The following is a 13,120-nucleotide window of genomic DNA, read 5'->3' as shown; positions in this document are numbered from 1 at the left end:
TAAACTATTTCAGGTTTATTACGGGGTTCTACAATCGGATTACCAGGCAAGCAACGTTCTAGATTCTACAATGAGGTCTTGCGGCATAGTCAAGCTAAGAACCAAGAGTTGCTACCCCTGAAATCAAAGATGGAGAAGGCGGACGAAGATATCGATATAGACCAAGTGATGGAATCAATTGATGTAGAAGTAGCGAAGCGGGCTTCAGCTACAGATCCTTCATCTTTTGACGACTCTGAAGAATGGGAAAAGGTCAGTGTTTTTGTCTGTATTTTTGTCTGTAAAGGAAACATTTAAACATTTACCATTTCTGTTTGATTTTATAATAATTTAGTTACATTGATGCTTGTTTCTTGTTTGTAGTAAGCGTTAAAGTTACTTTTACTTTTAAGCTTAAATTTAGAAATTGATTTACTGTCAAATTTTTATTCAGTGAACTATTAATTACCCAAAAATGTTTGTTTCAGTGTTATATATGCATTAAATCAGAATATTTAGATTATTTTTGGTTTCTTGGCCAGAAAATGATGTTTCATATTTATATATTTTATCAAGTCTAGTAAAATAGGTTATTACATAATTCTATCAATAGTAAAGAAGATTCATACAGCTAGGTACCTCAGATCATTCTATAAATAGTAACACATTTATAAATAGAAATAATTATTCTATATATAGTATCATATTTGCTTGCAAGAATTATATTGCTGACAGGGTATAATTATTGGTGTAAAGTCTGCCAGAAAAATATTGTATGTAATTAATGACTTATTTAACGGCAGTTAAGACTGATGTTAAGTGTTAATTGACCCTCCAGCACTTGTGGATGCGCGGTTATGCCAACACAGGTTTTACTTTGCCAAAAAGCTCTTCAGATTGATAAATTGCTTCTATAATTCCCATTTAATAAATAGAGGATATTAGATGAGTGTAGATTCAATACTGAATTTATTGAACGAGTTGTATAAAATTGTATTATGCAAGCCTCTGATGAGCAAAATATTATTATTTTTCAACGAGTTCAATAAATAAAGTAATGAATCTACACAAATATGATACGCAATACCAAGTGGCAAAAGCGGGACAGGTATGTGATAATAATTGACATTGCACAGTTGGTTTGTAATGTCAGAGGGCCATGAAGTTAGCTGATGGAAAGTGCCTTTAGATATCTTTCTTTAGAAAAAGGTCAAAAGTCACCATGTGACTTTATAGATATTTTACACCCCTAAATTCCACACCCAATCTTTGCCCTACAAGGGTAATGACTTTTTTTTTTATTGAACAAAATTTGTACAGTATGTGTATAGATGATATGGCAATGTTTCAGATTGCAGACATCATGTCAAGTTTTGGTGGAAACTTGACAACGTTTGCCTCACCAACTCAGTCCCCATGCGAGGAAGAGTTTAACGTGGCCTTTGAGGCATACATGGACTCGCTACTGACGCGACGTGAACGAGGTACAGCTCAATGATGATGATGATGATGTGTAATGCTGAGCATGATGCATTTTGCATGTCTAACCAATCTCTTGTAGTTTCAGAATCTCAGATTACGTCTGATGAGAATATATAGTGTAATTTTGTCCTATCCTGATGATCCCCATTTATAACATCCTGTCATCTTCTACCCCCAATATTTCAATGGTTTCTATTATAATTATGGATTAGTTAAATTCCTCAAAAAAAAAAGTATAAAAAGAATCATTTTTCTCCAAATGTTAAGGATTTAGAATTTAAGGGTGACCATAATATGGAGCCATTCTTACTGCTTTGCTATTTGTTCTTGGAAAAAGAAAATGGTGACTGAAGCGACTACTGTAGTTTTAATTCATAAAAATCATTCAATTTATGTTATTCTAGATTTAAAATTATGGAGACCTAAACATGTGTCCATTTTATACTGCTTTGCAATTTGTTTTTTGGAAAAGAAAATGGGAACAAGAGACTAAAATAGTTTTAATTGATTAAAATTGATGATTTCAATAAAAGTATGTTATTTATGAAGTTAAGCTAGCGATCCATTATGTGCTGCAGTACATCAATTAAAGATTCAATATAAAGAAAATAAATTTCTAAATTTCAATTTCAAATAATAAACAAGGCATATGAGCCGCGTCATGACAAAACCAACATAGTGCATTTGCGACCAGCATGGATCCAGACCAGCCTGCGCATCTGCGCAGTCTGATCAGGATCCATGCTGTTCGCTATCAGTTTCTCTACTTGTAATAGAGTTGGTAAGCAAACAGCATGGATCCTGATCAGACTGCGCGGGTGCACAGGCTGGTCTGGATCCATGCTGGTCGCAAACGCACTATGATTGGTTTTGTCATGACGCAGCTCATATTTGCCGTCTTTATAAAGCATGTGGTCTGACTGACCTCCGAAAGTAATGTTCAATACACCTTGTACTATATGGTAATGTAATAATTTATCAATGGTTAAATCCTGTTTGGAAAGTGATTTAACATACTGCAAAATCAATGGAAATTGATTAAGCAGTATTCTGAATTTATGATTAAATTACTGCTGAAAATAGGCCATAGTCAACAAATATATTATAAAGAGGAAAGACAATTCTGTTCTGTAAGAGATTTGTTATTAAAAAGTTGATCACAGAAAATATTCTTTGAACCTTTTGCATTGTCTTGTAGCATGTTGGACAAATTTGTAATCATTATTACTCAAATATCAGGAACTTTTAAAATTAACAAGGGTCTCATCACCTGGACTGGCCATGTGACATTATTAATGCATTTTCATGCAAGCGTTTCAATCACCCGGACTGGCCATGTAGCAAGCATCTCAGTCATATAGAGTGGTTTGGTGGTATTATATCATTTCCATGCAAACATCTTGAATCACCTGGATTTGAAAATTTCCATACAAGCATCTCAATCACCTGGATTGGTCATGTGACATATGCATGCTTCTGAAGCATCTTGACTATATCTAAACTCATCCTGTCATATATATGCATTTTTAGAACTTCATTCCCACCTTTATTCTGTAGATACAAGATATAATGGCATCGTTTGGGGGTGGCATTGCACGAGAAAGTGTATTTGTACGAGATTTACAGCCCGCCTTCACAAGGCTGTTAGCAGGTATATCAGTATTGTGTGCTGTTTTATAGACCTTACTAATATGTTCATTTTTTTTTTCAGCCTAGTTAAGTAAAATACCAAACAGTAGAATACGATAAAGAAAAGGTTCCTAATATTGGGTATATAATTATACTGTAAGAAATATTTCAGATGTTGCTACAATGTGACATACTTTCCTAGCCTCTGTGGTAGGATTGATTAAGGTCTAAGGTTGAATTACTTACCTTTCCCGGCTTTGCATTCTAATGCATCCTACAAATTTTGTTTCCAGAAACAGTGACCTTGACCTTTGACCAAGGGGATCCAACAGCAATCCCAGCCTGGGACTTTATATAAGCTTGATATATACCAAGATTGATTACAATATCTCATTCCTAAGGTGACGCTAAGGTTGAAATACTTTCCTTTCGTTTTTATGGATTCAGATGCATCTCATATATTTTGATTTTTCATGAGAGCAAGCTATCCAGATTGAAGGTTCTTCATAGTTGCCTGTCTAGTTGTGCATGAAATAATGCAGGAGGTGCATGCAAGAGGTGCATTTTATGTCTTTTTCTAGTAAAGCTGAAAATTCTTAGCATATGACTTTAATAGTGCCAGTCACAGTGATATTGAATCTTATCGACATAAAGAAAGCACATATCTGACCATAGTCTGCACCTGGTCAGTGTCTATTTTAGATTTTTCTCTAAAAATGGTAATAATAATGATAATCAAGAAGGGCAATACTAAATTGCTTCTAACTTAACCTGTTTCTACTGTTTGGTATTTTTAACTTGAAACTAAATGGATACATTTAATACAATATTAAACATATCAGAACACAACAAACTAGATTGATAGGGTAGTATAGTTACGTAATCAAACTTTGCATGTTTAAACTGACAACATCTCAAACATCTCAAATAATTGAGTTATGCATAAGTCATTTGTAACACTGGCTGTCCCTACATCCAGGGTAGTGGAGGGGAAGTATTTTAGTCCCCATATTTACAATATGAAGGCTGGTACAATATTTTATGAAATACTGTATTTGAAATTAAAGGAATCAAAATATCTAAAACATATCTTTCAGTTAATTCACTTCATTAAAATGTCTCCGTATTTATATTTTGAGTCTTTGGATAGGACATTAGCTTAGCTTTCGCCTTGGTAATCCATTAAAATTTCTTAAATCTGATTGTCCCTTAAAGGATTTGAAATTTTAACCTCAAAGTGGGGGGGGGGGGGGCTAGTATTACAAATGACTGGCGAATTAAGCCTGACATATTTGTTGACTGCACCTATCAGGTCTGTCTGTATTATTATGAATCAATGAAAATTTAATAGATATATAGGTATATCAGAATCAGACAGTTTATGGAAGTTTCAGGTTTTTGGTGAAAATCCATTGTACTAATTACAATTTGAAAATTATCTTTGTTGAATATATACCGGTATCAGTAACATAGTTAACAAATTGCTAGATAAAATTGGTGATGTAATTGTTAATAGTCTGTAAAATTATTACCATTTGTGTCATATGTATGTAAAATATGTTATATGTAATCACTGTGTAATTGTGCAATGTGTACAACATATGTGTTATATGTAATTTGTAGGTTCTGGACAGATGATCAGTATTGGGGAATGGTTGGAATCTATAGATATGGGACAATATGAGAATGCATTTGTTGCCAATGGTTATGATAATATAGATTACCTGGTAAGTAGATTAAATGATTAGTGGTCCGGCAGTGATTTATGGAAGGCCATTGTCACCCATATATAGATAATATTTTCAGAGCAAGAAGAAATTATGGAATTATCACATTGAAATATCATGGCTTACACATGTATGAAAGATTATGTCTCTTTTATATGCAAAAAAATAACTATGTTTGTAGTATGGCATCCTGCTGTTTCCAATTTTCTAATATTTCCAATTTAAATGTACTTTCTCTTTGGAATATTTTTATGTTTTTTTATTGACAATATGTTGTCCTCTAGTCTTTGTAAGTGAGTTTTTTACAAGTGTGTTGAATGGTCGTAAATATTGATTTCTATTTATAACCTGTAATTGTATTTCATTAAAGCATTTCTTTGGCTTAAAATTTCATGAAAAAAAGTCAAGGTCATAAGACTTAGAACCAGCCAGTTAATCAATGTGCTTTAACTTAGGAATTTTAATATTTGTATATAGATACACCATGATTAATCCTACCAGCATACTCTTTTTTGGGCAAAAGTCAAGGTCACAATGCCTTTGTTGTTATTTTTATTGAGAGTTATACACATGTTTGGAAAAAAAAACAGGTTGTATTATGTGAATGCCCCTGATGGGCAGGCTGGTGGCATCTAGGTGTGAGCATATCTTTTACTGGAATGAAGAGATTTAAGTATTACCTAAATAAGATACAGTGTAACACACAGTCATGTAGCATGTCTCTAGGTTCAAAGGTCACACTTAAAGGTCAGAGGAAAAGTTTTGCTGGACCAAAATTTCTACATACACAGAGAGATTAAAATATAGCTTCGCATACATGTTCACTATTATGAGGTGGAGTGTTAGAGCAAACTTTAGGTCTCTTTGGTCAAGATTCATGGCTGTGTGGTTAACGTCATTGACTTCAAACCACTTGTCTGTCACTGCTAAGGGTTTGAATCCCACCAAGGACTTAAGATTCTTTCATGTGAGGAGCCTATCCAGCTAGCATACAGAACATTGGTAGTTATACTCAGGTGCCCTTAGTGGCTGAAATAATGCATGGAAGGGTACCAGAGGTCTTCCTCCTTCAGTAAAGCTGAAATATAACCATTAAAACCCGAACTGAAAAATAAATAAAAGTCATGCACAGAACTTTTATATGGTCTGTTGAAATATTCATGTACACTGTGGGGAAAAAACAACAACAATATGTTTAAGTTAGGAACTTCTTTTAAATAAAGACCTTTCTTATTCTGACCGCAAATGGTATTTGATCAATAAAATATTATTATGATTTGACCAATGGACCTGCTGAAACTGTGTAATGGCTTTGCCTTTCTTTATATTTGAAATAGCCTTTAAGTTATTTATTTTAAGAGATTCCAATATTTTTTACCAGAGAATTGAGATGGATTTGTAGGCTGGTCTGGCTCTATACTGGTGACAAATATAAATTTTGTTTCCAGCATGAACTACAATTAACTGTACTAAAATCAGGATTGATCACATGTAATTACAAGAGAAGCCATCATTTATTTAAGGAATCTTTGTTTCATTATGGTATCTAATTGCATTGCAAAAATCCCTGTGACATAATTGACAGGCTGAATAAAGAAATTGAACATGTGAGTGTAATGTTCTGAACCTTTTTTTTTCAGGATTCTAACATACTAGAAGAGCAGGACTTGGAACAAATAGGTGTGCTATCACATGAACACAGACAGAAAATACTTCAAGCTACAAAATCTCTACCTCTACTTAAACCTATAGGTAGGTGCATAATTGACCTTCATATTCACCAAAATAGGATATCTGTGTCCCTACTTAAATCTGTAAATAGGCACATTATTGGCCTACATATTCAACAAGCTACCAAATTTCTAACCTTCTTAAAACTATAGGTTTAACCTATGGTGGCGAGGAAGCTTTTTATTTTGGTTATTGAAAGAAATTTGGTTAGACCTTGCACTCTATGACTGACATATCGGCTAGAAAATCCCAATTTGATTGAAGGATTCCATTCAACTGAAAATGAAGGATTCCACTTGACTTAAGATTGCCGTTTATTGAATAAAAGATGCCATTTATTTGACTGAAGAATTCTGTTTGAATAAAGGATGCCATTTATTTGACTGAAGAATTCTGTTTGACTAAAGGATGCCATTTATTTGACTGAAGAATTCTGTTTGACTAAAGGATGCCATTTATTTGACTGAAGAATTCTGTTTGACTGAAGGATGCCATTTATTTGACTGAAGAATTCTGTTTGACTGAAGGATGCCATTTATTTGACTGAAGAATTATGTTTGACTAAAGGATGCCATTTATTTGACTGAAGAATTCTGTTTGACTAAAGGATGTCATTTATTTGACTGAAGAATTCTGTTTGACTGAAGGATACCATTTATTTGACTGAAAAATTCTGTTTGACTAACTGAAAGATTGCCATTCAACTGGAGGTTCTCATTCGACTTGAAGTTGCCATTTAACTGAAGGTTGTCATGTGAACAAAAGATGCCATTAAATAGGAAAAATAATCCATTTAAACAAAGGTTGCCATTTGACAGAAAGTTTCTTATTTATTGAAGATTAACATAAATAGTATATTTGTGACTTAAATCTATATCTTATGAAATATTTTTATAAAAACAATAATTTTTGTATCAGATATATAGCTTTATACACTGTAAAAAATAATGGAGTAATAAAATATTTATTATTGTTTACTATTGTTTCACAGATCCAAATGAGCCACCACCATCTGTAGAAGAGTGGTTGATGACTCTACAGTTACCAGATTACCTGGAAACATTTACCACACATGGTTATGATACCATTGAAAAAGTTCAGAGTATTCTTTGGGAACTCCAGCTTAGAACGGTTAGTATGTTGTGTGTACATCATATATGTGCAGAATATGAACTAGAAAAAGGTTCTTGTCATTCTTGAATGAGTTTTAAGATTCTAGAATTTCTAATATATATAAAGCATACATTGTACCAAACAACACAATGTGTAAAAAAAGAATTTAAACCTGTATTGCTTTTTTCTTGCATAACATCAAAGGGAATTAACTTAATTTTATACAAGGAAAAAGCATGAGTGAGTTACTCCCCTTAGATTTATTATGACTTCCAGTCAACTGGTTTTAGATACATACTATTCTATAATATAATTTTTGTTGATTGAATCATGTTGTCAAAATGGTAATTAGAATGTAGCAATATTTAAGAACCATGATAATACTATAATAATACTAGGCTGTAGATAATGATACAGATTTTTCATTTCTATTGATAGTTTTATGGGTATTTTTAATGTTTTTGACAAGCACAGATTTGAACTATTTTAGGTGCTAGATATCTCCACACTGGGACATAGAAAGAGAATCTTAGCTTCCCTGGGAGAAAGAAAACCAATAGATAGACATACCCCAACACAGGTATACTTTACTTCATAATGTTGCATGTATTTAACGCCGCTTTTCATTGGATAACTGTGACGTTTATATAGTTTTATATATGGACAACTGCAGCTGTCAAGTTATAAAGAAATCCCACTTTTTCTTCAAAAAAAAAAGGAAGTTTCCTGTATTATAAATTCTTTACAAAGAATCCTGATAGGTTATATGACTGTATATAAATGATTGCTTGTGATATAACCATTTATTTGGCCCATATAACCTGTCAAAAATCTTAATAACTAATATTATAAAGGTATTCAAGAGGTTATATGGCCAGATTTTGTTGGTTGTAACCTTAGATATAGAGATAAGGATTTTATAGCAAATTTTTGTTTATACACGACAATATTACTTGACAGAAGTCTTTTAAACAAATTTATATCACTGCACAAATGCTTCCTTCAATAAATTTGAAAAAGAAAAAATAACTTTGCATAAACCATGTACATTGATAATATGAATATTAGTAATGTGATTGACCAAGCAAAATCATCGTCCAGTAATTTAGTGTTGTGCTTAAAAGAAAATCTAGTCAGTAATAAGAAAACATTGTAGTTAAGGGTCATCATAGTCATCTGGTATGTTTTTAAGTCAGTGAAAAATTTGTAGCAATGCCCATTTTGAAAAATGTTGTTGTGAAAATAAACAATACATGAATTATGATCAATTTTTTTTATAGAAGAAGAGAAGTTTAAGTTCATTGAGCCCCGAGGATAGGTCACCGTTCAACAACATCGACTTATTTAAAGATTATACGAACGTTAAACCTGTCTCGTCTTCGGAGGAGGATATCAAAGAGTCATCGCAGATGGCTGTCGACAGCAGTGAAGATGATGATGTGTTCAAGAAAAAAACAGTAAATCACATAATCAATTGAGCCGCGTCATGACAAAACCAACATAGTGCATTTGCGACCAGCATGGATCCAGACCAACCTGCGCATCCGCGCAGTCTGATCAGGATCCATGCTGTTCGCTATCAGTTTCTCTACTTGTAATTGGGTTGGTAAGCGAACAGCATGGATCCTGGTCGCAAACGCACTATGTTGGTTTTGTAATGACGCGGCTCAATTATTTAAGTCGGCACAATTATCATGCAGTCCAGGCCCTTTATTGTATGATGAGATTCTTTGAATTTCCATCTTGATACCCCTAAACTTGATAATGGACCGTCACAAAATTGAATGCTGGACTAGTTCATTGAAGAAATTCAGCAGGTTAAGGGGTAATCAAACTTACAAAATATGAGTTCATAGTAGAACTAATTGGCATCTATAAGAAGTACATGTAGATGTTATTGCTATGTATATTTAAGGAGATAACAATGACTATAAAAAGCTGCAATTGTATTCATAATTTTCATCACATTGTCCAAGAAGTATGTAGAAATAAATATATGTTTAGACATTATGTTGAAAACAATTTAATCAGTTACTTTTTTAATAACATTTATGTCATATGAAAGATATATTTGTCTTTGCTTCAGACTGGTCAGTCCATACGGAACAGTAATATACATGTACGACCACCTCACATGGCTCAGACATCTAGCCCAGCTAAACAGTGGAGACATAAACCAGAAATGTTAATAAAGGGATGTTGCAATTACACAGCACAGGTGAGTGATATATTTCTGTGATATATTCCAGTGATATATTTCTAGTGATATATTTCAGTGATATATTTCAGTGATATATTTCAGCGATATATTTCAGCGATATATTCCAGCAATATATTTCAGCGATATATATTCCAGTGATATATTTCAGTGATATATTCCTGTGATATATTCCTGTGATATGTTCCTGTGATATATTTCAGTGATATATTTCATTGATATATTCCAGTGATATATTTAGGGATATATTCCAGTGATATATTTCATTGATATATTCCAGTGATATATTTCAGTGATATGTTTCAGTGATATATTCCAGCGATATATTTTAGTGATATATTTCAGTGATATATTTCAGTGATATATTCCTGCAATATATTCCAGTGATATATTTCAGTGATATATTTCAGTGATATATTCCAGTGATATATTTCAGTGATATATGCCAGTGTTATTCCAGTGATATATTTCAGTAATATATTTCAGTGATATATTCCAGTGTTATTCCAGTGATATATTCCAGTGATATATTTCAATGATATATTCCAGTGATATATTCCAGTGATATATTCCAGCGATATATTCCAGCGATATATTCCAGTGATATATTTCAGTGATATATTCCTGTGATATATTTCAGTGATATATTTCAGTGATATATTTCAGTGATATATTTCTGTGATATATTCCAGCGATATATTCCAGCGATATATTCCAGCACTATATATCAGTGATAATTATATTCCAGTGATATATTCCAGTGATAAATTCCAGTGATATATTCTGGTGATATATTCCAGTGATATATTCCGGTGATATATTTCAATATATCAGTAGTGAGTTAAAAATTTCATTGATGTGTGTCATTTTTCAGTAATTAGTGTTATATTGAAAGAATAAGTGATGTTTTCAATAGTAAGTGATATACCCAAATAATAAGTGATATATTCTAGTAATTACATATATATGGATTGATATTTTCTTATCTACCAAAATGGTTAAATTAATAGATTTTTGGAAAAAAAAATTTCTTTAATCTTCCAATTTAGTAATATAGATTAATTTACAATTTTCAAGGAGAAAAAAAGATTTCCTATTTCACATGGTCAACGGCAATAGATAAATGTCTTATCTTTATATTCTGTTGAATTTATGTTATTTAAATAATTATTGAGATTCTATTTATTATTTTATGTCATATTGATGTATAACATATTTATGGTATTTTGGAATGATTTATATTTCAGTACCTGGGGTCAACTGTAGTGCCTGAACTCACTGCCGGTACAGAGTCAACTAGAGCTGGGATCACTAAATTAAAGGTAGCGTTTTAATACTGGTTGCTTAAGAAATAATATATCCCAAACTGTGATGTATTGCTCAATAAAGTCACTGGAGTTTGGATGCGGGGGAATTATATCACGAGGGCGTAGCCCGAGTGATATAATGATGCGTACCGAACGACAAACAGTGATTTTATCAAGCAATAAAATCAACGATGTGGATATATTATTTTGATTCTAACATGACATAAACAAATAAATGCTGCCGTACCTGATATTTAGTTAAATTGCACCTGATTTGTTTCCGTACTTATTGTCAGCGCGTCACATTTTTAGTGGTTATGTCACATGTATAATGATTACGTCTTATGTCTAAATATAGAACAGCATTTCAAAAGATACAGAATAGGAAATGTTGTTCTCATTAATTTGTTCTTACTTGGTCTACATATATTCTTGTTACTGTTTGATTTACTCCATGTCAAAGTGGTTGATTTAAATGATTGGATCTTCTGCCAACATTTCAGTATGTTAGAGATTTTAACACTGTATTTTTAGGAAGGAATTAATGTTTTCATAATTTGTTGAGAGGGAATTGTGTTATTATACTGTCTGGAAAATGTTTGTGTTTTGTGGCACTATCTGAGGAGAGAATTTCAAGAGACAATTTGTGTTGTGACACTCTCTCTAGATAGATTTTGTGTGTTGTTACACTTTCTCAAGAGATAATTTGTGTTGTAACACTTTCTCCAGGAAGAATTTTGTAGAAGCACTTTCTCATGGCAGAATTTGTGGTTTCACACTTTCTCAAGAGAGAATTTGTATTGTAACACTTTCTCCAAGAAGAATTTGTGTAGAAGCACTTTCTCATGGCAGAATTTGTGGTTTCACACTTTCTCAAGAGAGAATTTGTATTGCCACACCTTTGAAAGGATTTGCATTGTAACACTTTTTCAAAATACAGTTTGTGTTGTAACACTTTCATGAAAGAGAATCTCTATTCTAACACTTCCTTGCAGTTGGACTAGTGTTTCAACTTCTTTAATGAGAAACGTTTGTTGTAACATCTTGGACTGCTTGTTTTGACACTACCTGAAAAGAGTAATTCTGTGTTCTATAAGCATGTTTTATCAAGAAGATGGCAGATATATTTTGTCTTTCAGTATTTTAAGGCCCATCATTTAACTGATATGCCATTGTAATTTCAGCTACGATTTTTACATCAGTTACAGGTCAGTGGAGAATGCAGAATGTTGTTGTTGTTGTTGTTGTTGTTGTAATATTTTATATAACTCATGGAATGCCATTATATTATAGCTATTGTTGCCTGTTATATAAATATACTCTGGTACCAACTTCTGTGACCCGCACACAATACCCCCTTTAAATATAGAATGGTAGCTGACAGAGAGTCACTCCTTAGTTTTAAGTAAATTCACAAGTTTGATTGATGAAGCAAGTTTGTATGACTTAAAATTCATCACATTTACCTAGAGTCTGCTTCTAACACTAACCTGTACTAGAGACTAGTGTGATATACAAGGAAAGATTGCTGTGACCCAAGTTTGGCTCGAACCCAACAGTCCTTTGGCTGAGAGGGCTGACAGATGGCTTAATTACTAGACCATGGCAAACCCCTTTTACCGTCTATTGTTTGAATATTTCCTATACGACATCAATGTACAAACCATACCAACAACCTTGTAGGATTATTTTTTCACCATTTTTATTAGCTCGACTTTTCTATGAAAAGGGGAGCTATCCTACTCGCCCCGGCGTCGGCGTCACACCTTGGTTAAGTTTTTCGTACCACCCCACTTTATTTCAGAAGCATTACAAGTATGGCTTTGAAACTTACCATACTTGTTCACCATCATAACCTCCATCTACAGACAAGAGTACATAACTCTGTCAAGGTTTTTGACAGAATTATGGCCCTTTTTTGACTTAGAAAGTGT

At 32.8% G+C, this 13,120-nt stretch overlaps 1 protein-coding gene across 5 annotated transcripts in view; it reads left to right on the top strand.

Annotated features, from left to right (window-relative positions):
• Nucleotides 1–13,120, top strand: part of LOC132713155 (ankyrin repeat and sterile alpha motif domain-containing protein 1B-like) — a 90,422-nt gene that overhangs the window by 19,167 nt on the left and 58,135 nt on the right. For 3 of the 5 annotated variants that reach the window (XM_060695640.1, XM_060695641.1, XM_060695637.1), the window contains exons 2-11: nucleotides 14–252; nucleotides 1,331–1,463; nucleotides 4,714–4,817; nucleotides 6,458–6,569; nucleotides 7,540–7,679; nucleotides 8,152–8,241; nucleotides 8,942–9,118; nucleotides 9,748–9,879; nucleotides 11,127–11,201; nucleotides 12,371–12,394. In XM_060695640.1, coding sequence (XP_060551623.1) covers nucleotides 130–252; nucleotides 1,331–1,463; nucleotides 4,714–4,817; nucleotides 6,458–6,569; nucleotides 7,540–7,679; nucleotides 8,152–8,241; nucleotides 8,942–9,118; nucleotides 9,748–9,879; nucleotides 11,127–11,201; nucleotides 12,371–12,394 — 1,110 coding nt within the window. In that variant the 5' untranslated portion in view covers nucleotides 14–129. Of the gene's footprint in view, nucleotides 1–13; nucleotides 253–1,330; nucleotides 1,464–3,018; nucleotides 3,113–4,713; nucleotides 4,818–6,457; nucleotides 6,570–7,539; nucleotides 7,680–8,151; nucleotides 8,242–8,941; nucleotides 9,119–9,747; nucleotides 9,880–11,126; nucleotides 11,202–12,370; nucleotides 12,395–13,120 lie in introns of all 5 variants that reach the window. The other 2 variants (XM_060695639.1, XM_060695638.1) reach the window with 2 other exon arrangements.

Source organism: Ruditapes philippinarum, unplaced genomic scaffold (genome assembly GCF_026571515.1).
Source record: "Ruditapes philippinarum isolate M1 unplaced genomic scaffold, ASM2657151v2 ctg312_1_1_1_1, whole genome shotgun sequence".
Taxonomy (NCBI): Eukaryota; Metazoa; Mollusca; class Bivalvia; order Venerida; family Veneridae; genus Ruditapes; species Ruditapes philippinarum.
Note: the sequence above shows the minus strand (reverse complement) of the source record. Positions and strands in the feature narration are given on the sequence as shown.